This window comes from Callorhinchus milii, unplaced genomic scaffold (genome assembly GCF_018977255.1).
Source record: "Callorhinchus milii isolate IMCB2004 unplaced genomic scaffold, IMCB_Cmil_1.0 Scaffold1, whole genome shotgun sequence".
NCBI lineage: Eukaryota > Metazoa > Chordata > Chondrichthyes > Chimaeriformes > Callorhinchidae > Callorhinchus > Callorhinchus milii.
This window is the reverse complement of record NW_024704742.1, coordinates 71,321,945-71,345,008: the sequence shown is the minus strand read 5'-3', so window position 1 is coordinate 71,345,008 and position 23,064 is coordinate 71,321,945. Positions and strand designations below refer to the sequence as shown.

At 44.9% G+C, this 23,064-nt stretch overlaps 1 protein-coding gene across 1 annotated transcript in view; it reads left to right on the top strand.

Annotated features, from left to right (window-relative positions):
* Positions 1–7,126: 7,126 nt before the first annotated feature.
* The window catches only part of sema4f (sema domain, immunoglobulin domain (Ig), transmembrane domain (TM) and short cytoplasmic domain, (semaphorin) 4F), a 72,827-nt gene continuing 56,889 nt past the window's right edge, over positions 7,127–23,064 (top strand). Inside the window, exon 1 of the mRNA XM_007906670.2 lies at positions 7,127–7,323. Coding sequence (XP_007904861.1) covers positions 7,221–7,323 — 103 coding nt within the window. The 5' untranslated portion in view covers positions 7,127–7,220. The remainder of the gene's footprint in view (positions 7,324–23,064) is intronic.

The following is a 23,064-nucleotide window of genomic DNA, read 5'->3' as shown; positions in this document are numbered from 1 at the left end:
ACATTTGCCTATAAATACACAGTTACTACAGTTGATAGAAATTACCCTGAAGCACTTTTAAATGTATCGACATTATAGATGCTATAGATGCTGAATCTCTTCAAGACATTATCCTACATGAAGGCGCTATACCAATGCAAGTTGTTATATGTCAAATGCAAGGATCATTATTATATTATGTGCGCAGATACAATAGACTACAATTTACATTTACACAGCGCCTTTCATGTAGGGGGAAAATCTCAAAGTGCTTGACAGTGCTGGATGGGCACCCAAGGAGCCGAGGGGCTGAAAAGGGGAAAGATGGGCAAAACCAGGGCAAACTGACAAGACAGCCTTGAACGAGGGCATGGAGGAAGCAAGTTGGAGGGATTCCAGGATGGAGTTCTGGATAGTAGGGCAAAATGGCTGAAAGGATGCCCGCCTATGGGGGTGTGGATAGGGCGGGGACGTGAAGCAAGCGCCCACGCCTCACAAGCAAGACAATCTGGGTTCAATTCCCAGACAGGGTGAAAAATTGGACAAATCTTAGTAAGTTTTCTTACTCCACATGCCTCTCTTTACCTAGCAGTAAGTAGGAATCTAGTTGTTAGTCAATTGGCGGATTGCTCTCCGGGGGTAATAATCCCTTCAAATAAATAATAAATGATAATTTGGTCACTCAGTCCACAAACTTATTTTAGCATAGCATCAGCACTGAGGTGGGAAAATCAATGTTCATCTGAAGAGACGGAGGCCGTAGGAATAGGCAGCACAGCTTGATGGACATGATTGTGAAATACTCCAAGAAACACGATGGGATTCTTGCTAGCAGAGTGCAAAATATAATACATATTCTTATCCTAGGATTTGATATCTGGAGGATATCTTAAAGTGCTTCATAGGAGTTAATGTAAAATGTGTATTTTGTAGGTGAAATGTGGCAGCCAATAAACACACAGCAACGTCCACAATTTTATTTAGAGGATTGTTTGGCAGGAAACTAGGAGAAACTCAGTCATGACAGATTACAGTAAATCCTGTGAAGCACTTTGAGATGTCCTCTTTATGTGAAAGGCACTATATCAGATGTAAGGATTATTATTGTATTTGAATTTTATTTCTAATCTTATTTTGTAAAGCACTTCAATGTCTTATCCTAAGTGAAATTTGCTATATAAATGTAAGTTATTGTTTTGTTGTAGTTTTGGCTGGGAGTTGGTAGTGGATGTGAAGTGTAAAGTAAGGTTACGTATGGAGATTGTGAGAGAACATTGAAGAGATCATTGTTTCCTTGTGTGTAAATAAAACCTGCACTTCTGTCTTTAATTTATGTTGGTTCTCAAATAATTTTATCCTACAATTTTCTCTGCTTTCTACTGAACGCATAGGAAATTAGGCAGAAAAGGCTATCACTATCCATCTGAGGCAAACAAAACTGAAACAAAAAATAGATATTTCAACACTGCTCTGTTTCTCATTCACGCCCTCCAATCAATTTCTTCAGCAAATATGTACCTAATCTATCCAAAGTTTATCTTATATGAGGCAGAAGCGAATAAATGGTTATGGGCAAGGTCATTATTAGGGCTGGAGATTTATAAGGAGTATAAAACAACACCACCAACAACAAATGACATGTGTTTAGCGCCTTTCAAGTCGGGAGGACGTGCCAAGGTGCTGGATAGTCAGGGATTTGGATCCAAGGAGGGGGTTGGGATCGGGAGAGATAGAGGTCAGAGATGGTAGGGGTAGGAGGGTGGCCAAAGGCATGGTTGAAGAAGAGGGTCTTGAGACATGCCTTGAAGGAGGCATTGGAGGGAGCAAGCCAAAGGGATTGTGGGATGGAGTTTCAGAGGGTGAGGCAGAGAGGCTGAAGGACGGTCGGGGGACGTGGAGTTGGCCTGCTGAGTGGAGGGAGCGGACTGTTCGATATAGTGCAAGCCCATCACAATAGCAGGTAGGAGCAAGGCCGTGGAGGGCTTTCAAGGCGAACGCCTGCACAGACTAGTTGGCCGGTTTCTGTGCTGTGATGTTTCATATAAATTCCTGTAATTTCCTCTTACAATTTACTGAAACGATTTGCCTCCACCGCTTCATTTTATTCTCTTCAATTGGGATATGGTTCTGCAGCTCTCCTCAATCCCCGGTATGTTGCCTAGGTGGCTATTCGGGATTTATGAGACTGGATAGCAGTGTGAGCAGGCTGTTGGGGAAAGAAACCAAAGTCAATCCAATTCTTGCCTGATATCCACAAACTGAGCACCAGGGGTCGCTGAGTTACAATCAGAAACTCAAAGCCCTGGCTGATTTCCCCTCCTGAACGTCAGCCATTGAAGCCAATTGTGGATTCAACCGCTGCCCCCACACAGCACAAACGGGATTGAATTCGGAAAACTCCTTGGTTTATGGCTTGGCTGCTCATCAAGCACGTTTGGAGTGTAGTTTTCACGAGGTGTTTGAAGCAGAGTTTGGGAATATCAGTCTTGTCCTGTGGTTAAAGCAACCCCCTTGCAAGCGAGAGGACCTGGGTTTGATAATAATCTCTTAAAAAAACAATTTGGTCACTCAATCCACAACTGTTTGTGGGGCACTGCTGTGTGCAATTGACTGCCATGTTTAGCCCACAAAACGTACAGTCAATTTATTTTACAGTATATTCTGTGAAGCACTTTGGGATATAGAATCGTAGAATTATACAGCAGAGAAGGAGGCCATTTGGCCTATCGTGTCTGCTGGCTTTTTGAAAAGAGCTATCCAAATCAATCCCACCCCATAACCCTGCAAACTTGTCCTCCCCACAACCCTCGATTTTTTGGTTTAAGTGCTTTGTTGGAGATTTTGACCTGGGCTGTCATTCTAGTGCAGTGGTGGGGGAGCGCAGCAATTTTTGGAGGTGCAGTACTTCAAATAAGATTTTAAATTGAAGTCTTATTTGCTTTTTCAGGTGGATGTTAAAGAACTCATGAAGCTATCAGTGTGTGTGAAGAGATTTGAACTCCATAGACAGAGTGATAGATTCAATGTAGGCTGAAGCCTTTGCTGCATGGTTCCTGCTTGTTACCGCAAACCCATCTGGCAGCTTGTCTTTAGAAAGCCCTCCCGCTGCTTGTCATTGAAGGGAAGCTGTTTGATTGTTACCATATCGGGGAAAAAGAAACTCTTGCAGCCTTGCAAAATTACTCTCTTCATGCATGTACATGGAATATCTTATCTTTATCTCGGTTTAAAACAGTGTAACTGAGTTTTCTTCAAGTTATTTCAAGACCTCAGCAATAGTCTGTTAGTGTTTTTACCCAATAACAGTGTGGCCATTAGCTATGTGGAATCATTTGTGGGTTTATGTGGGACCTTGATGTGTGTGCTCAAAATGGCTGCCCCAGCCAATGCACAGTCCAAAATTCTACCTAGTTTTAGCCCATGAGCCAATTTTTGCCTTTGTTGTCAACATTTTATTAACGTGAGGAGGGAGACAGCAGGGCGTTGGGACTCCGGGTTGGAGTTTCAGGGAGCGAGGGCAGAGAGTCTGAAAGCTTGCCCGCAGATGGTGATGGATGGTGGGTTGGAGGAAACATGAAACAGGCTGGGTGGGTGGAGGGAGCGGTAGGATGACAGGAGGTCACAGAGATACATTGGGATAAGGCCATGGAGGGATTTTGACTATGGATATTCATCCTACCCAGATTGTTAAATTTGTTAAATTGCAATTTAATAATAATTTAATAATTTATTGATATTGTTATGTATTTAATAATTTAATAGGAATTCTTCCATTTGATTCATGTTGGGAAGCATCTCAAAGCATTTCAGGGGATAAAGAAACTCCCATTTCTTTTTAAATAGTGCTAATCTCATTTTTCTGCTCTCTCCCCATCATGTCTGTGCTGATGCTAGCCCCCACCCCCCTACACACACACACAAACACATACACACACTGGAACACCCTACTCTTAATTTTCGGTGTCAGCTTGGCTCAGTTGGTAAGAACCTTGGAGCCTGAAGGTTTGTAGGTTTAAGCACCGTGTCGGTACTTTGAACTCAGTCCAGGTTCACTATCCAGGACATTGCTTGGGGTAGTGCTGCCTTATCAGAGGGGCCATTCTTCTGAATTGTCTCTAACATTGGGGATCAGCTTTGATGCTCTTCTCTGCACTGCCTTCAGTATTGGTCATTTTCAATCTACGACTGTTTGTGGGACATTGCTGTGCGCAATTGGCTGCCGCGTTCGCCCACAAATATACAGTCAATTCACTTTACAGTATATTCTGTGAAGCGCTTTGGGACTTCCTCCTGACGTGAAAAGCGCTATATCAAATGCAAGGATTATTATTATTATTATATTATTATTATTGGGCAAATAGAAAGTACTTCCCCAGCATGTTTATTCTCCATTAATGTCTAAGAACAGATGTTTTCTAGACATAAAATGAAACTATCTAGTATAGATGTGACCTCTTGCAGTGTGTGTTTATGTACATTGTGCCTGCATTGTGATCAATGGCATGTTACACTGGAATAACTTTCAAATCCTTCGTCAACAACAACAACTTGCGCCCCTCACGCAGGGTAGTGTCCCAGAGTACATGACAGTTGCGGAGCATGACACTGAGCTGGGGGGAGGCTGAGATGACCGTAGGCATGGTCGAAGAGGAAGGTCTTCAGGCGTGACCTGAAAGTGGGGAAGGAAGGGGCAAGGTGGAGAGATAGAGGAAGAGTGTTCCAGAGTTTTGGGACATAGTGGCTGAAAGCACGGCCACCAATGGTGGAACAGAGGGCACGGGAGACATGCAGAAGGCCAGAGACAGTCGAGCTGAGGCAGCAGGTTATGGGTTGGGGGGGGGGTAAGCAGGTCAGAGAGGGAGGGAGTTGCCAGAGCATGAAGGGATTTGAAAATGAGTGTGAGGAACTTGAAATCGATGTGTTCGGCAGTGGGGAGCCAGTGGAGCCTGGCTAGAACTGGTGATGGGGGTACAGAGTTTAGTACGGACGGCTGTGTTTTGGATCAGTTGGATCCTGTGCATGGTGGAACTGGGGAGACCGGCAAAGAAGCACTTGAAAAGTCGAGTTGGGAGGTGACAAGGTGACAAACGATTTGACAAGAGTTTTGGCTGCCTCTGGAGGCATGGTTGGAGGTGGGCAATGTGGCGGAAGTGGAGGAAGGTGGTCCTGGTCAGGGACTGGATGTGGGGAAGGAAGAACAGCTGTGGGTCGAACCTGATGCAAGATTGTGCACCGGTTCGGTAAGTCTGCGGGATAGGCCGGGAAGGTTGAGGAGGTCAGATCTGCAGGATAGAAGATGTTGATGGTAGCCAATGAGTATGGCTTCCGTCTTGTCAACATTTAGTTGCAGGAAGTTTTCTCTCATCCAAGCCCTGATGTCCGCCAGACAAGCCAAGAGAATATTGATGGACCTGGAGTCGCATCTGGAGGAGGAGAAGTAGATTTGTGTGTCATCTCCACACATGTGGAAGTTTACCCGATATCTGTGGATGACATTGCCAAGAGGGAGCATATAGATGAGGAAGAGGTGGGGGCCACGGATGGAGCATTAGGGTACACCACAGGTGAACGGGAGGGGCGGGAGGAGAAACTGCTTGAAGAGATAAAGTGAAGGTGGTTTGATAGGTAGGTCTCGAACCAGGATAGTGCGATCCCACTAAGGTGGATGAGGGAGGGAGGAGAGGCGGTGGAGGAGGATGGCGTGACGGAGGAGGATGGTGTGTCGTAACACTGCATTGGAGCTTCAACTTAGACTATGTAATTCCAAGTCCCCTCGTGGAGACTTGAACCCACAATCTACTGACTCAGATGTGGGAGTGTTATCCACTGAGACAGGCTGACACCAATGGAACACGTACTAATAAAAAATAATAATGGTTGGATTTGACATAGCGCCTTATCGCGGGGTTGAGACGTCTCAAAGTGCTTCACAGCACATACTGTAAAGTGACTGTATATTTGTGGGCGAAACGCGGCAGCCAATTGCGCACAGCAGCGTCCCACACACACACACACACACACACAGGGTGGACCGAGCGACCAAATCGCGATGATTATTTTTTTAAAAAAGAGATTATTATCTGCGGAAAGTGATCCGCTCATCGACTAGACAACCGGGTTCCTGCTTACTGCCAGGTACGCCGAGGTGGGTGGGGGTGCGCACACGTGCCCGAGGTTTCCTCCGGCCCCGGGAAATCGAACCCGGGTCTGGTTGGCTTGACTCGCCTGCGAATCATTTCAGCGCTTTACCGCTCCAAACCATACCAGCAATAATAATAATAATAATAATATAATGGCAAAGGTTACCGGATTGGGCGGGTTTCACGCCCGATTGGGCTTTGTTGCTCTTCTGCGCTCAAGTCACTGGGGGCCGCGCGCGTCATTTTAATATTTAAATCGAAACCTGTTTTCCGCCCCTTTTTTTTTTAAAAAAAAGACCTTTTCTCCGCACAGTTGTAAAAAAGCGCTCACCTGAACCGGACGGCCCCGGTGCTGACCGACGCGCTGAGTGAGCACTGCGCTACTTTTGAGGCGAGTGTTTGGGCGACAAACGTGAGAGCCGCCGAACCTCCCCCCGACCCGACCTTTGCTGTGAGCCCCGGACGGTGCTGCAGCCTCGAGGGGGTTCGTTGCGGACCCGCGGCCACCCGGCAACCGGAGCCCCGGGGGGTTCGTTACGGCCGCGACCACCCGGCACCCAGAGCCCCGGGGGGTTCGTTACGGCCGCGACCACCCGGCACCCAGAGCCCCGGGGGGTTCGTTACGGCCGCGACCACCCGGCACCCAGAGCCCCGGGGGGTTCGTTACGGCCGCGACCACCCGGCACCCAGAGCCCCGGGGGGTTCGTTACGGCCGCGGCTCGGGCACGTTCTCTGACATCTTGACAAGTTTCAGGCGACTTTCAACGCGTTGTTGGTGGGGGACCTCGAACTCAGTCGGCGATACGTGAGAGGAAGGAGTGAACCTCTTCACTGGATCTCTCTTATTACCTTTTTTTTCTCTCCCCCCCTTTTCCTGGTCGATTGGTTCTCGACAGAAATCAAATTTGCCAAAAAAAAACACACTGTAAAGTTTTGCTTTTAAAAAAACACCCCACATTTTTTTCGGAAGCCTTTTTTTTCCCCCTCTCTCTCTCTCCTCTCCTCGAGGTGTTTTTTGTTTTTTTTTCGGGGGGACACACGATTTTGCTTTCGTGTTTGAGAAACGTTTTTTAAAAAAAAAATTTTTTTTTTTTTGCCACCATGAAAGTCGGAGCCGTGATCACATTCGTTGGTGTTTTGAGTTTATTTTGCGCTCTGGGCTTCACCTCGGATTCGCTTCCCAGGATAACCATCTCCTACAGTGGTAAGTGGCTGTTTCTCTTGCACACCCCCCTGTGCTGAATGCTACACGTTTTCCTGATGGAGCTAAAAGTCCTGATCATCCTCGCGTACTGAGCGATTTTAATATAATAATAATAATATAATAATAATAATAATCCTTGCATTTGATATAGCGCTTTTTCACGTCGGGAGGACGTCCCAAAGCGCTTCACGGAACACACTGTAAAGTGAGTTGACTGTGGGCGAACGCGGCGGCCGATTGCGCACAGCAATGTCCCACAAACAGTCGTAGATTGAAAATGACCAATTTATTATTGTTTTTGGTTTTGGAGGGATTATTATTAGGCTCTGTGTGGAGTAAGGAAACTTGCCCAAGGTTTCGCCCTGTGCCTGGAATTGAACTCAGGTATCTCGCTTGCAAAGTGCTCTAACCACTGAGCTAGGTTACTTGTTTATAACAATAATAATCCTTGAATTTGATATAGCGCCTTATCACATCGTTGAGACGTCTCAAAGCGCTTTACAAAACACAACATTTACAGTCAATCCATTTTACAGAATATCCTGTGATGCGCTTTAAGACGCCTCAACGACACGATAAGGTGCTATGCTATATCAAATGCAAGGATTATTATTATATACTGTAAAGTCAATTGACTATGTTTTGTGCGTGGAATGTGGCAGCCAATTGCGCACAGCATTGTCCCAAAAACATTTGAGTGACCAAATTATTATTATTTAATTTATATGGCGCCTTTCACATCAGGAGGACGTCCCAAGGCACTGGCTTTGCACCCGAGTTGGTATAGCACCTTATCACATTGTCAAAATATCTCAAAGCGCTTCACAGGATTTACTGTTGAGTGTAGTGGACTGTGTATTTGTAGAAGAACACAGCAGCAAATCTGCACACAGCAATATCCCCAAAACAGCTAAGAAGTAAATGACCTGGTAGATTGTTGACCAGGACACTGGGAGAAACTATTTCCAAATCGTGTCACTTTATCTTAACATCCAGCTGAACAAGATAGCATCTCTAACAATGTAACACTTCCTAGCACTACATTGGATTGTCAGCCGAGACTGTCAGCTCAAAGATCAAACGTTGGGCTTGGGCCCACGACCTTCTGATTCAAAGGCGAGAGAGTTCCTGACTGAGTTTGGGACGCGCTTTGGGATGTCCTCCTGACGTGGAAGGTGCTTTACAAATGTAATTTTGTTGATGAGCTGGGCTGAAGATGAAGACAAAGATCTTAACTGTGTTGGGACGCCAGAGGAGTTGGGTGAGAATGGAGGTGATAAGGTCGCGGAGCCTGGTGCGGGGGACACACGAGCTGCAGAGTTCTGGATGATGAGTGGGGGAGGCCGTCAAGCAGGGAGTTTGCACAGTTGAGCCTGGATGTTATAAATGTGTGTATGAGGGTCTCGGCGGCCTGCGGTGTAAACAGTGGCGGAACCAAGCGATGTAGCGGAGGTGGGGCCAGGCAGAGAGGGTCATGGCATGGATGTGGGGTAGAAAGCATAGTTGAGGGTCGAACAAGACCCCAAGGTTCTGGACTGGCTTAGTGAGCTATAGTGTGCAACCTTGGATGGTGATGCTGCCAATGTCTGAGGTGAGGAGGCGCTGACCGGATCCAATCAGGAGAGCCTCGGTCTTGTTGACATTCAACTGAAGAAAGTTATCTCTCATCCAGGACTTGATGTCTGACAGACATTCTGTCAGGACAGCAGTGGTTCTGGAGTCAAGGGTGGAGGCAGAGAGATAGAGTTAGGTGTCATCTGCATACATGTAGAAATTGACCCCATGTCTGCAGATGATGATAATAATCCTTGCATTTGACATAGCGCCTTATCACGTCTTTGAGAAATTTCAAAGCGCTTCACAGGATATACTGTAAAGAGGATTGATTGATTGTACATTTTGTCGGTGAATCGTGGCAACCAATTGCGCACAAATGTCACCAAGAGGGAGCATATAGATATTGAAAAGGACAGAGCCCTGAGGAACCCCACATGAGATGGTGCGGGGGCTAGAGGAGAAGCCGTTTGTGGAGATGAAGTTGAGATGGTGTAAGAGGTAGGATCTGAACCACTCAAGGACAGAACCAGGAAAGTCAAGGTGAAGGGAGAGGCGGTAGAAGAAAATAGAGGGTCATTGGTATCAGAGGCAACAGAGAAGTCAGGGAGGACGAGGAGGCAGAGGGATCCCTGGTCACAGATGGACAAACAGTGATTTGATACTTTGTCCAAAGGTTTTTTACCTGATTGGAGAGGTTCGTGAAGGGAGTGGTGGGAGAGGAAGGAGTGAAGCAGGGAAACGACGACTCGTTTCAAGGTTTAGGGAAGGTTTTTTAAGGATAGGAGTGATGACGTTTTTAAATGTGTGGGAATGGTGCCAGTGCACAGGGAGACGTTTATGACATCTGTGAGTAGAAGGGCAAGGAGGTGGAGCTGGGAGGTAAGGAGATGGCTATGGATGGGTTTGAAGGGGCAGGTCAGTTTCATGTGGGTTAGGGTGGTTGTGAATAAGGAGGGGGAGCAGGTTCGAAAGTGTGGAGGGAGGGATGGGTAGGGGCCAGGGTGTGAGGGGAAGATCTGGAGGGATTAGTAGTGGTCGGAAGGGCAGAGGAGCTGAGCGGATCCCCTCAACTTCTCCTCGCAGTTGGCATTGGAGGAGAGGATGGGCGAGGTGTGAGAGGGTGGGCGGAGTAGCCGGTTGGTGAGAGAGAAGAGGAGCCAGGGGTCGTCCTTGGCCTCCAAGATTATCTTGGAGTAGAAGAACGATTTAGTGGAGCCAAGGGCGGAGCGGTAAGATTTGTTAAGGGTCCAGCCAGATCTGCCGATAGACTATTATACAGACTGGTTACCGTGTTTCTCTACAAATACAGTCAATAAAACCAATACGGCAATTCCCTGTGAAGAGGTTTAGGACATTTCAATGCTGTGGGCGCTGCAGCAGATGCAAGGTGTTACAGATATATTGCTGTTCAGTTTCACAAGCAAGTTCCGGTACTACAACTTTATGAGTCCATAGTCCAAGCTGATGCTCAGCACAGAAGTGCCGCATTATCGGAGGTGTTAAAATCCAGCTCCCTTCCATCTGCCTGGTCTTTGGGCGGATATTAAAAGATCTTGTGATGCTACTGGAAAAAGAGTATCGGAGCTTTGTCTTAAATTTTTACTGTTGTGTGGAATGGTGGAAAATTAATTTGGGAGGCCCTCTTTACTGTATTACTTCTGCAAAATACAGTCATTCCATTTGCCAAGTGCTTTGAGATATCTCGAGAGTGTGATAACAAATTCAAGGTTTATTATTAATCCTTGCATTTGATATAGCGCTTTTCATGTCGGGAGGACGTAATTATTATTACTTAAGAAACTGGCTTCAAACTACGATTGAATTTAGAAAGAGTTTTGCAAAAATTCTGCACAGTGAATGTCTAGAGACTATGATTTTGAGACACTTGGGGCCAGGTGCTATTGCTAAGCAACAAATTGTAGCTTTTTGAGCACTTTTGAGATATTTTCATAAAATTACATAGACTGTATTGCACATGAGTATCCCTCCACCCATCCAACTTCCCCAAAGCATTCCCTTCTCCAACATGAAAGGCATTATTAATTCTTATGTTTGATATACCACCTTTCATTTCGGGAGGACGTCTTAGAACGTTTCCCTGAATATACTGGAATGTGTGTATATTTGTAGCCGAACAGGCAGCCAATTTGCACGCAGCAATATCTCTCTCACAAACAGCCACAGAAACTCTCTGAGTGTAAATGAATGTTGTTGTTGTAGCTTCAGCCTTCATTGTATTGTATTCTTTCTTTATTGGGTGTGATAAGTTTGTCTGAGGATTTAAAAAGCAACATCGACCATGCCCCACCCCCGGGAAATTTTTATGGTCATTATTTTAAAAAATGTATTGTCTTCTCATGAGCAAAAACATGAACAACGTTAGATTAAATAATAATGAGAAAGAGAGTGAGAATGTGTGTACAAAACCAGGCCCACTTACTGGTCTGTGTGTATGTGAGTGTGAGAGAGTGATTGTATGTGTGTGTGAGAGAGAGAGTATGTGTGAGTGTATATGCACGTTAGTGTGTGAAACGTTGGACAAGTTTCCTTACTCCATGCACCTCTGTTTACCTAGCAGTAAGTAGAAACCCGGTTGTTAGTCGATTGGTAGCTTGCTTTCCAGGGGTAATCCCTTGAAAAAACATTTGGTCACTCAGTCCACGACTGTTTGTGGGACACTGCTGCGTGCAATTGGCTGCCATGTTTCGCCCACAAAATATACAGTCAATTCACTTTACCGTATATCCTGTGAAGTGCTTTGAGACGTCTTGAAGACATGATAATGCGCTATATCAAACGCAAGGATTATATTAATAATTCTTGCATTTGATATCATGCCTTATCACGTCATTCAGACGTCTCAAGGCGCTTCACCGAATTTTTGTAAAATTAATTGACAGTATATCTTTGTGGGTAAAATATTAAGGAAACGGTTAACATTTTGTTGCCTTATTTTGTTGAGTATAATTTGAATACAGCTTCTGCATACTTTCTGTTGAACTTGTTATAACCTGCAATGGAAAGCAAGAGGGAGATAGTACTAGTCATTGATCATAGGGTTACACATAGTTTTAGGGAAGGACGGGGATAATAATAATAATCCTTGCATTTGATACAGCGTCTTATCACGTCTTCGAGACGTCTCAAAGCGTTTCACAGAATATACTGTAAAGTGAATTGACTATATATTTTGCAGGCGAAATGATTCTGTCCTCTTTCTCTCTGCTGGTTTGTGTGTGTGTGTGTATGTGTGTGTCTCTTTTTCTACACTTTTCCTCCGGATCAGATCTCTCCCCATTGCACTGCTCAAGTAAAATAATGTGCCTAATAATAATGCATGAGTGCATGCAGTCAAAAAAGATATTACCATTGCAGGCCCAACTTCACTACACCACCTGAATCCCAATGCAGGTAAATTAGTGAGCAGATGAGTGGTGTGTGGATAGTGGCATTCAGCTGTGTATGCTGATGGCCCAGTGGTAAAGGCATTGATCGCCTAGTCTAGCATTGGGTCATACAGAATCATAGAATTATACAGCACAGAAGGAGGCCATTCGGCCTATCGTGTCTGGGCCGGCTCTGGGAGAAACTCCTTCTCATTTTGAATAGTGTCACTGAGATATTTTAATGTTCAAGGGAAACAGCCTCAGTTTCACGTCTTTTGACAATCCACCGATTAGTTAGTGGCGTGGACTGAGCTCAAATTACTTGCATTTTTAACAAAAGTAATTATTATTATTAAGTCTCCCCACAATATTCTGATTCCGAGGCGAACCAACTGAGGTCTTGCAAAGAAATTGATAGGGTATGCACGTGGGCTGATAATACAAATAAATACAAGGTAAGAATATGAAGTAAGAATAGGAAACACATACAGGATTATTATTTATTAATAATAATAATGCTGCATGGATGGGATAGAAAAAATCTCACTACTCAATCCATGACTATTTGTGGGACACTGCTGTGTGCAATTGGCTGCTGCGTTTCTCCCGCAAAATACACAGTCAATCCACTTTACAGTATATTCTGGGAAACACTTTGAGACGTCTCAACTATCTGATAAGGTGCTAAATCAAATGGAAGTATGATTATTGTTGTAGAACTTGCTAAGGCGGAAGCTGCCTCATCGCTCACTGTTTCAAAACAGTGTGTGGCACCAATAAACTACACAAACAGGATATTACCAAATTGTCAGAAGGCAAAAATACCTCAGATGCTGGAAATCTGAAATAAAAACAGAAGTTGCTGGGAACACTCAGCGGGTCAGGCAGCATCTATGGAGAGAGGAAAGTGAGTTAACGTTAGAACAGCTGATGAAAGGTCATCAACCTGAAACGTTGACTCACTTTCCTCTCTCCATAGATGCTGCCTGATCTGCTGAGTGTTCCCAGCAACTTCTGTTTTTATTTGTTGCCAAAGTGCTTGAGGTTAAATTACCACACGCAAAAGTCGGGGTGTATAATTTTTTTGCCAGTATTGGAGACTGCACCTTGAGTACAATACAAAATTACATTTATATAGCGCCTTTCATGTCGGGAGGATGTCCAAAGGTGCTGGACAGTCAGAGATTTAGACCGAGTTGGGGGTTGGGATCGGCAAAGGAGTTCTGGTCCCTTTGGAATAGGGCTGCCCAGGCTCTTGACGCAGGGTAGAGGAGAGCAATGAGGTTGATGCCCAATGTTAGAGGAATGAGCAATAATATAAATAATCTTTACATTTGATACAGCGCCTTTCAAGTCGGGGGAATGTCTCACAATGCTTCATGGGATATACTGTAAATTGTTGTGATTGTCTATTTTGTAGATAATCGAGCAAAAATGAGCAGCAACTAGACGAGCTGGGGCACTTCAGTGTTGAAATGAGATGTCTCGGAAGAGACCTTATAGAGGTATATTACATTCTGAACAGGATTGGAAAATAAACACAATTTGAACAATATTTTTGAATGCACAGAGATAATAGAACAAGAGGACACTCGAGGTTTAGAGTTGCAAAGGGGCAATTTCAGGACAGATCCCAGAGGGTAATTTCGCCCACAAAATATACAATGAATCCACTTCATAGTATATTCTGTGAAACACTTTGAGATGTCTCAACGATGTGATAAGGTTATAATTAACGACTTAAACAGGCTGCCAAACGGAGGTTGAGATCAGGACACGGGGAATGGTTTAAAAATCTGCTTAATGTTGTGATGGAAAGGTGCTTGGGGGGAGGGGGTTTCTGGGGGGTGGTCTAAGGTTCCCAAAGCTTTCCACTTTGTTGTAGGTTAATCCATACAGAATTAAGTGCTATCAACATCTCCATAATTGTAGAATGCGACTACCAGGATGATAGTAGGCAAACTAGATGGACATTGGTGTTTTTTGTCTAGCAATTCTTATGTTTCTATGTTCAATTCATACACAGATTTTCATGTGCAGCACAAAGAATCTTATTTATAATAATAATTCTTACATTTGATACACCTATAAAAGGCAAAAGGCCTCTAAATGCTTCCAAGTTAAGCATTTAGACGCGGAAATGCTTTTCCGAGTCTAAAGCATTGGTTTAAAAATCATTAGGCTTTAGACTGTAGTCTAGCGTAGTGACTGCACATGTAGGCAAATGAAGTAGCCAATGGAAATGAGATCCTATCTGTGCCTGTGACGTCAACAATCCCATGCTGCTATATGAGAAGAGAAGGGAGTTTGTCCTGTACAACAAAACCCCAGAAAATAATGGTCATTTGCATTGGTGTGCAGAAATTGGCGGTCACATTAGAAAAAAATAAGCAGCCACTACCTTTTAAGACAGGGTTTCCTAATGAGTCGATCACCTCTAGCTGGTGCTCTCGCGCATGATCAAAAAGACAAGAGAAAGTAGTGATAGAACTGAGTTGTTATTGCATCCCATCCAATTGAAAAAGAAGTCAGATGCACAAAGTATTTGATGCATCTCAAAATAAAAAATATAAACTTTAATGTTTAAACTGCGGTAAATATTGCTCCTTCCTCTCCTTTTATTGAGCACGTGCGAGATGCCACCTAAGAGTGATCAATCGGTTGGAGACCCCAGGTATAATGGTGCAGAATAGCTGATGCCTGGGTCAGAAGATTGTGGGTTCAGCAGCAACAATAACTTGCATTTATATAGTGCTCCTCACGCAGTCACAGCGCTTGATAGTTAGCGGAGCACGACGCCGAGCCGGAGGGAGATGACCATAAACATGGTCAAAGAGGAAGTTCTTCAGGCGTGACCTTAAGATGGGGAAGAACTGGTGTGATGGCGTTCAAGCGCCATATCAGGATTTTGAGCTCACAGTCTTGTCTGACATGTTTGTGCAGTCTGGTGGTGTGTGGGAGAGGGAGCATTGCATTGTCAGAGACTCTGTTCTTCTGATGAGACATTAAAATGAGGTTGATTTTTGTCAAATACCAAAAATGCAAGTCTGATTATTGATTTCTCTTGTGAGATTTCTCAATTGCATTCCTCGCTGGTCTCCCCAATTCCATCATCCAAAAGATACAACCCATACAAAACTCCGACTCCTCTGCACATCTGCACCAAACTCCACACACCATTCACCCCAAACTTCGCCAGGCTCCACTGGTTTCATGGCTCCCTATTTCCGAAAGGATCGATTTCAACATCCTTACCCTCACTTACAAATCCTTTGATGTCCTGACTTATTTGAGGTACTTGTATCCCATTCCTCTGCCTGCTCCCTTCGGTCAGTGGACACAGGCCTGCTGTTCATCCCCTGCCCCTCAGTGCCACTATTGGTGGCTGTATCTTCAGTTATTACTTCCCCAAACTCAAACTCCCACCCACTATCCCTCCGCTTTGCCTCCACTTTATCTTTAAATCCCTCTTTAAGGCTTACATCTTCAATTGTGCCTACGGTTGCCTCCCCTTCCCCCTTGTCCAACTTCGCCACAGTGCAGCACCCCGAGACGCTAACCTGTGCGACTATATAAATGCAAGTTGTTGTTGCCTGTTCAGCTGGATGTTAAAGATCCCTAAACACTGTTCAAAAAGAAAAGGGAGTTTTTTCTTGTATCCTAGCCAACAATCTTCCAAATAAAATTGGTCATTCCCTTAATGGCTTGAAGTGTGTTATCACATTGTCCTGTGAAGTGGGTTGAGACAGTTTATAGGCGATATACCAAATGCAGGGAATAATGTATAGCAGTCTTCATAGTCACCTGTGGTATGAAGTTTTTGTGGTGTTTTGATGAAATGAGGCTCTACATCAAATGCAAGGTTTAATGTTAAACCCCAAGCTTGCCGTTGCTTAGTTACTAACTACATGATGTATCCTGTCCTCTCCTTTCTTTTGAACCTTGGCTGTCCAATAATTATTTGTCTGTGGTTGGCAGCAAACTACCTGTTTGATTTCGGAATATACATTGCACCTCTATGTTCTTAATCCATACCTGGACCTCCCAGGTTCAGGTGAGTACAATGGAATAAACAAGGTACTAATGAGAGTCTGTATGAATCAGACATATTTCAATGTCTGGAAAAATAATAATGCCCTCCTTACCAGTCTTCCCAGCATTCATAAAATCCAATTAATTCAAAACTTTGCATCCTTATTATTACTAAACTCTGCCCCCCCATCACCCCAGTTCTTGCCAGGCTCCATTGGCTCCCTGTTGCAGAATGGATCCATTTCAAGATCCTCACACTCGCGTACAAATCATTTCATGCCACCCTGTGTGAAGAATGTTATATTATATAGCAGGTTGCTAATTTGGAAGCCGATTCAACAACAACAAAACAACAAAATTACATTTGTATAGCGCCTTTCACATTGGGACGACATCCCAATGCACTGGACAGTCAGTGTTTCGGACCCGAGCTGGGGGTTGGGGAGGGTGGAGAGCAGTGGGGGAAGGAGGGTGACCGAAGGCATTGTTGAAGAGGAGGGTCTTGAGACGGTTCTTGAAGGAGGCAAGAGAGGAGTTGACGTGGAGGGACTGCGGGATGGAGTTCCGGAGGATGGGGGCAGAGTGGCTGAAGGGCCGNCCGCCAGTGGTGAGGTGGGGGACATTCAGCAGGCCAGAGCCCACTAAGCGGAGGGAGCGAGCAGGTTGGTAGGGCATTAGGAGGTTACAGAGGTCAGGGGGAGCAAGGCCATGGAGAACTTTGAAGGTGAGAACCAGGATCTTGAACTGTATGCTCTGTGTGATGGGAAGCCAGAGGAGTCAGGCGAGGATGGGGGTGATAGGGTCGCGGAGCCTGGTGTCGGCGAGGACATGGGCTACAGAGTTCTGGATAATCTGCAACCTATGGAGGGAGGAGTTAATGTAGTCGAGTCTGGAAAGAGCTTTGAGATGTTCTGAGGTTTTATATAGACATGACGCCAAATTCAACAATTATTATTCACACGTTTGCCTTCCAGGACGAGATTACTTGGATGGTCTTAACGTTAAGAACATTCACTGTCTTCTTGGGAACTGCTTTCAAATGAAGTCTGAACTTTTTCACAATCTTAAATTTGAAGACTTTTTAGAACTAAAACAGGGTGTCATTTTATGTTTCTGAAGTAAAACCAGGTGTTATCTTGGCTGATTCAGTAGAAATCTTGCCAATGCATCAGAAAGTTGGGATTTCAAGCTACATGTTAGGACTTGAGCACATAGTCTAGACTGACACTCTATTACAGTACTGTGGGAGCTCCGCATTGTTAGAGATGCTATTCTTCAGGTGAGATATTAAACTGAGGTCCCAACTGTTCTGCTCATTGTTAAAGATCTTATGACTGATGAAAAGAGAAAAGATTTTTTCCTGTTATCCTGGTGATCAATTAATCATTCACTTCATTGCTGTTTATTTCACTGTGTGCTAATTGGCCTCTACATTTGCTTACCAGTACAGATGCTTGACATCAGTTCCCTGTAAAGAGCTTTGAGATGTTCTGAGGTTTTATGTAGACATGATAACGAATTCAACAACTATTATTCAATCATGTTTGCCTTCCAGGACGAGTTTGCTTGGATACTCTTAACCTTAAGAACATTCACTGTCTTAAATTAAGATTGAATTAAATTATTGAAGTCCAGTAAGATAGTGGTTAGCGAGCTCACCTTGCAAGCGAGAAATTCCGGGTTCGAATCTTAGGCAAGTTTCCTTACTCCTGCCTCTGTTTACTTCGCAGTATAGTAAGAAAAAAAAACTGGCCATAAATACACGGCCAGAAATGTGGTCACTCAATCCACAACTGTTTGTGAGACACTGCTGTGTGTAATTAGCCGTTTTGCCCACAAAATACAGTCAATTCACTTCATAATATATTCTGTGAAGCGCATTGAGACATCTCAAAGATGTGATAAGGCGCTATATCAAATGCAAGGATTATTATAGTAGTTCGAGCACTCGCCTCGCAAGCAAGAGGACCTAGGTTCACTTGCGAGGCGAGTGCTCTAAACAATATGCAACAGGACTCTGTAAATATTCTTGTGTGACCTTAAACTTTAAGATAAAAATGGGTTTACAGACTGAGTGTCTGACGGATATGAGGCCTCTGGAGTCTGGTTGGTTTTATTTACTTCCCCTTTCTTCGCTCTATACAAATCAAACCTGTTTTGAAGTTGCCTGAAGGTGTCGTGCATCCTTGTGGGAAGGAATCCAAAACAACAGCCACAATTTTCAAACAACTAGCACATGCTGTTCTACCCAAAGGCTGACTTTTCTGGTTGAATATCTCTGTATACAGCAGCAATGCAGAAATCCTACCACTGGCCTATATACATACTGTATAAACTGTCGTAATAACAGCCCGTTTGTAACCGAAAGGAAAATAACTTGAATTTGTTTCTGGCAACCTATCACATCGAAACGTCTCAAAGCACTTCACACTGATGAGTGTCAAGTGTAGTGACTGTTTTGTAAGGCATACTTGACAGCCGGTTTGCACACAGGAAGTTACCACATGCAGCCATGAAGTGAATGACTGGATTACCTGGAGGATTGTCGGCCAGGACACCGGGAGAAACTTCCCTTTTTGTTTCCAATAGCGTCACTGGATATTTACCGTGCACCTGAAGGGCACTGACAGAGACCTCGGTTTACCGTCTCTTCCGAAGAACTCCACCTCTGACAATCCAGCCTCATTCACCTACAATAACAGTCACTGCACTTGACAGTAATTACTGCAAAGGGATTGGGTTAAAGTTACCAATGCTATGATATAAGTGTTACCAATGTTATGTTCGCACACTCTTCAATGGGGCTCAGTGGATGGCAAACAACAGGAACCCGTTCTTTTGCCTAACATATGGTGCTTAAATCCATTTGTTACCCTTACAGCAGTCCCTTTGTTTTCCTTTCCCTTCCTCTTTCCCCACCTCACTACAGCTAGGATCAGCTAACTTAACACAGAACAGGATTCACATCAGCTCGCTGGATAAATTTGTAAATGCAAAATTCAATCATCGTGAAGATATAAAGTTATCAAACAAATACAGTAAACTGCTGATAAGTTGACCCTGGCTAAATGGTCACTACAACTTAATTCATCATGTTGTCAATATCCCTCATTTATTTATGTATTTATACATTACTAGCTGTACACATTACAACTACGTTTGCAGCCAAAGAATCCAATATGGAATGTAGATTGACAACAATGTGCACTTATATAGTGCCCTCCACCCAGGGTAGCATCTCAAGAGTGCTTAACAGTAGTGAAGCCTGACCCTGAGCCGGGGGAGGGGGGAGGTGGCCGTAAACACGTTCGAAGAGGAAAGTTTTCAGGTGGGACTTGAGAGAGGGGGCAAGGTGGAGGGATTGAGAGAGAGTGTTCCAGAATTTTGGGGCATAGTGGCTGAAAGCATGACCTCCGATGGTGGGGTGGAGTGTGCAAGGGATGAACAGGAGGCTGGTGCCAGTCGAGCGGAGGGGCCGGGTGGTGGATTGGGGAGTGAGGAGGTCGGAGAGGTAGGGATGTGTCAGGGAGTGATAGGATTTGAACACGAGTGTGAGGATCTTGAAGTTGATCCGTTTTTGTGATGGGGAGCCAGCAGAGCCCGGTTAGAACTGGTGAGATGTGAGTACGGAGTTTAGTCTGGGTCAGTATGCTGGTGGCAGAGTTTTGAATGAGCTGGACCTTTTGAATAGTGGAGCTGGGAGACTGGCGAGGAGTGCATTAGAGTAATCTAAGCGGGAGGTGACAAACACATGCACGAGGGTTTCTGCTGCGTTTGGGGTAAGGTACGGTTGGAGGCGGGCAATGTGGCGGAGGTGAAAGAAGGCGGTCCTGTCAGGGACTGGATGTGGGGAGGAAGGACAGCTGGGGGTTGAACCAGACGTCTAGGTTGTGCACTGGTTTGGTGAGTCTGAGGAAGAGCCCAGGGAGGTTGAGGAGTTTAGATCCGCAGGAGTGAAGATGTTGACCTGAGCCAAGGAGTATGGCTTCTGTTTTGTCCACATTCAGCTGCAGGAAGTTTACACTTATCCAGGCCTTGATGTCTGCCAGACAAGCTAATAGAACATTGGTGGACCTGGAGTTGGTACTGGAGGAGGCTCGAAATTTCCCCTAGTCTTAGGCTACGAAATTATTGATCTTAAAATGCCTTGTTAGTTTGGAAACCAGTTTCTTTTTAAAAATTATACAGTGTGTGTCCACAAAGCCATCATATCGCCTTGTTACCAAACAGTGATATGAGATGACGGAAGAGCTGAAACAGGTTGTCAGAGATGCATTTTGTCTCCTCACTTCACATTATAAAAGATGTAGCACTGAACATGGCGACGGATCATTATCTGCCATGAAAGTTATGGCTCTCACTCATACCGATCCTACGTCTAAGTACAGGTAAACACTTGTGCTGAATACAATTAAGTATACAATTATCATCATTCTTCCACATGTTCCAGTTGTTGGTCAGTGCATTGTAGGAGGTGGTCGGGGGGGAAGAGAAACACACATGGGGGTAACAGGTCTTTGGGAACTCCATGTAGAAGCCTAGGTTCCAAATGAAGAATTTTTGAAGTTTCCACAATCTCATGGGTTAAGACTAATTTTTTAGAGTTTGGGAATCTTACAGGGCTGTGTAGAAGAGATAGTGGAAGAAGAAACTTGCACAAATGTCTTTAGTTGCTTTACAGTAATTGCTTTCAAACAGCAGTCAGTGTTGCGAACAGTAAAGTCCCAAATAATCTGGAGGGCTGTTGTCCTCGTGCTTTCAGTTACTATGCCCAGAAACACTGGAACACTTTCCATCAATCCCTCATTCTGGCCCCTTTCTTCCCCATCGTCAGGTCGCACCTAAAGTCTTTCCTCTACGACTGTACTTACGGTCACACCCCACCCCCATACACACCCTGACTTGGCATCAGGCTCCGTTCTATCAAGCGCTCTGAGACACTACCCTGCGTGAGGATCGCCGTATAAATGCAAGTTGTTGTCCAGGACAGTGGGAGAGACAGCCCCAGGAGTGCAGTGTTGCCCAGGAACACAGCTCAGGTCCTGTTGCATAATCTTCAGACCTAGAGGCAATAGCACTCCCAACCGAGTCTGGCCGACAGTCTGGTTCAAGATATTTTGTGGCTTTTTTTTGTGATTTTGTCAGGCTTTAATAAAAAAAGGTAATTGTCCTTCCTCTTTGCCTTCACCTGACAAATGAGTAACCACAAGAAAACAGATGTCAAACTACCTGTTTCCATTTGACTTCATGTGCATTGCATGGCTGATTAAATTAGAGAGAAAGCACAGATGGTGTCACCTTATATGCTGAAAGATTTTTTCAATAATGATGGGCGAGATCTTACCCCTTCAGTAGTGCCTTTGGTCCTGTCCAACTCTCTTCTAACTACCAGCCTCCTTTTATTTCCCACCTTGTTCAGGTTCCACTCCGCCATTGTAAAGCATTTTTGTAAAGCATTGGAATGCAGTAGCATAATTCACCCCAAAACAAATGTGTCCCTCAATCCATGATTGTAATGTGGGACAATGCTGTGCACAATTGACTGCTGCGCTTCACCCATAAAATACACAGTCAATTTCACCTCTTTTTCTGTTCAGCTCGGTGTCTGACATGTGCAGAAACCCATCCCCATGCTTAAGAATCTCCAAACCAAACTGAGAATTCCATGCATCCCATCTACACATGGAAATTCCAGAGAGGTTTATTGGAATGGAATGTGCGCTCTCTCCCTTGAGGGACGCATCCTGCTAACCTAATTCCGGAAGCTATCAGGCACAGGTTGGCAAAAGCCAAGGCTTGGGGATCCTAGAGTGTGCGTTGGGGTAACTGCTGGAGTCTAGCCAACATAGCTTACCGTTGAGAGCACTGTATGCCAAGCTTTCCAGCTGCTTGTCCAGCTCGGACCGCATGAGGACTTTGGTTTGCATGTTTAACAGGAGCTGAGTGGTAAGAGTCCCTTCCCCCAGTGACTGATCTGCCCTGATGAGCCAGAGAGGACTAGAGACCATCACAGAGGGTGGCCTTGATTCTGACATTCTGTTGCCAAACGTGTCATCTTGGAAGTCATTCAACTCCAAGGAGATCCCACCTATCTCCCCCCCACCCCACCACCACCCCCCCAACACCTCAGGTGGATTGTCACTAGTTTTTTGAAATCCATTAAGTGCAGGTTTGAGGCCTCACTGGGTGGATGTGAAGTAACAGGAACTCCCTGCAAGTTTCCTGGTGGACAAACACAGCTCAGCATGAAATGCGTGAGAGCATTGCCACCTTCTTCCAACCACAGCTTGGGCACACATCCTTTCCCATTTAGAGATGGTTCCATCAGTTGGAGGTGCGGAGTTTACACAGCAGCTGCTGCCTCTCTGCAAGCCAATCCAGGTGGATTCCAACTGCTACATGTATAAACACATGTTCACAAACTCGTACTCCAAGTAACGCCTTCCAGCAGCTGTCGTCCCAAGCCTCAGTTTCCTCATTCGACGAAAATCTACCCTCGGTTTGGTGCGAGGACCTTTATAGGACAGCTTGCAACATGACAGCCACCTTGATGTTTCTGAGGTTCAAGTCCAATGTTGCGTACCAGGCTTACTCAGCACCAGCTGCTTAATTCCGGGTCTTCTTGTGTTCAGCACTCTCTCCTCACAGCGCACAGCATGTAAACATCTAAGCTGTGGGCAGGGCCGTATCTGATGTCCTCAAGAACCCGTGCCGGCGGTCAATCACCCATGTTCCCTAGTCGCTGCTGGGCTGAGCAATGGTGGTG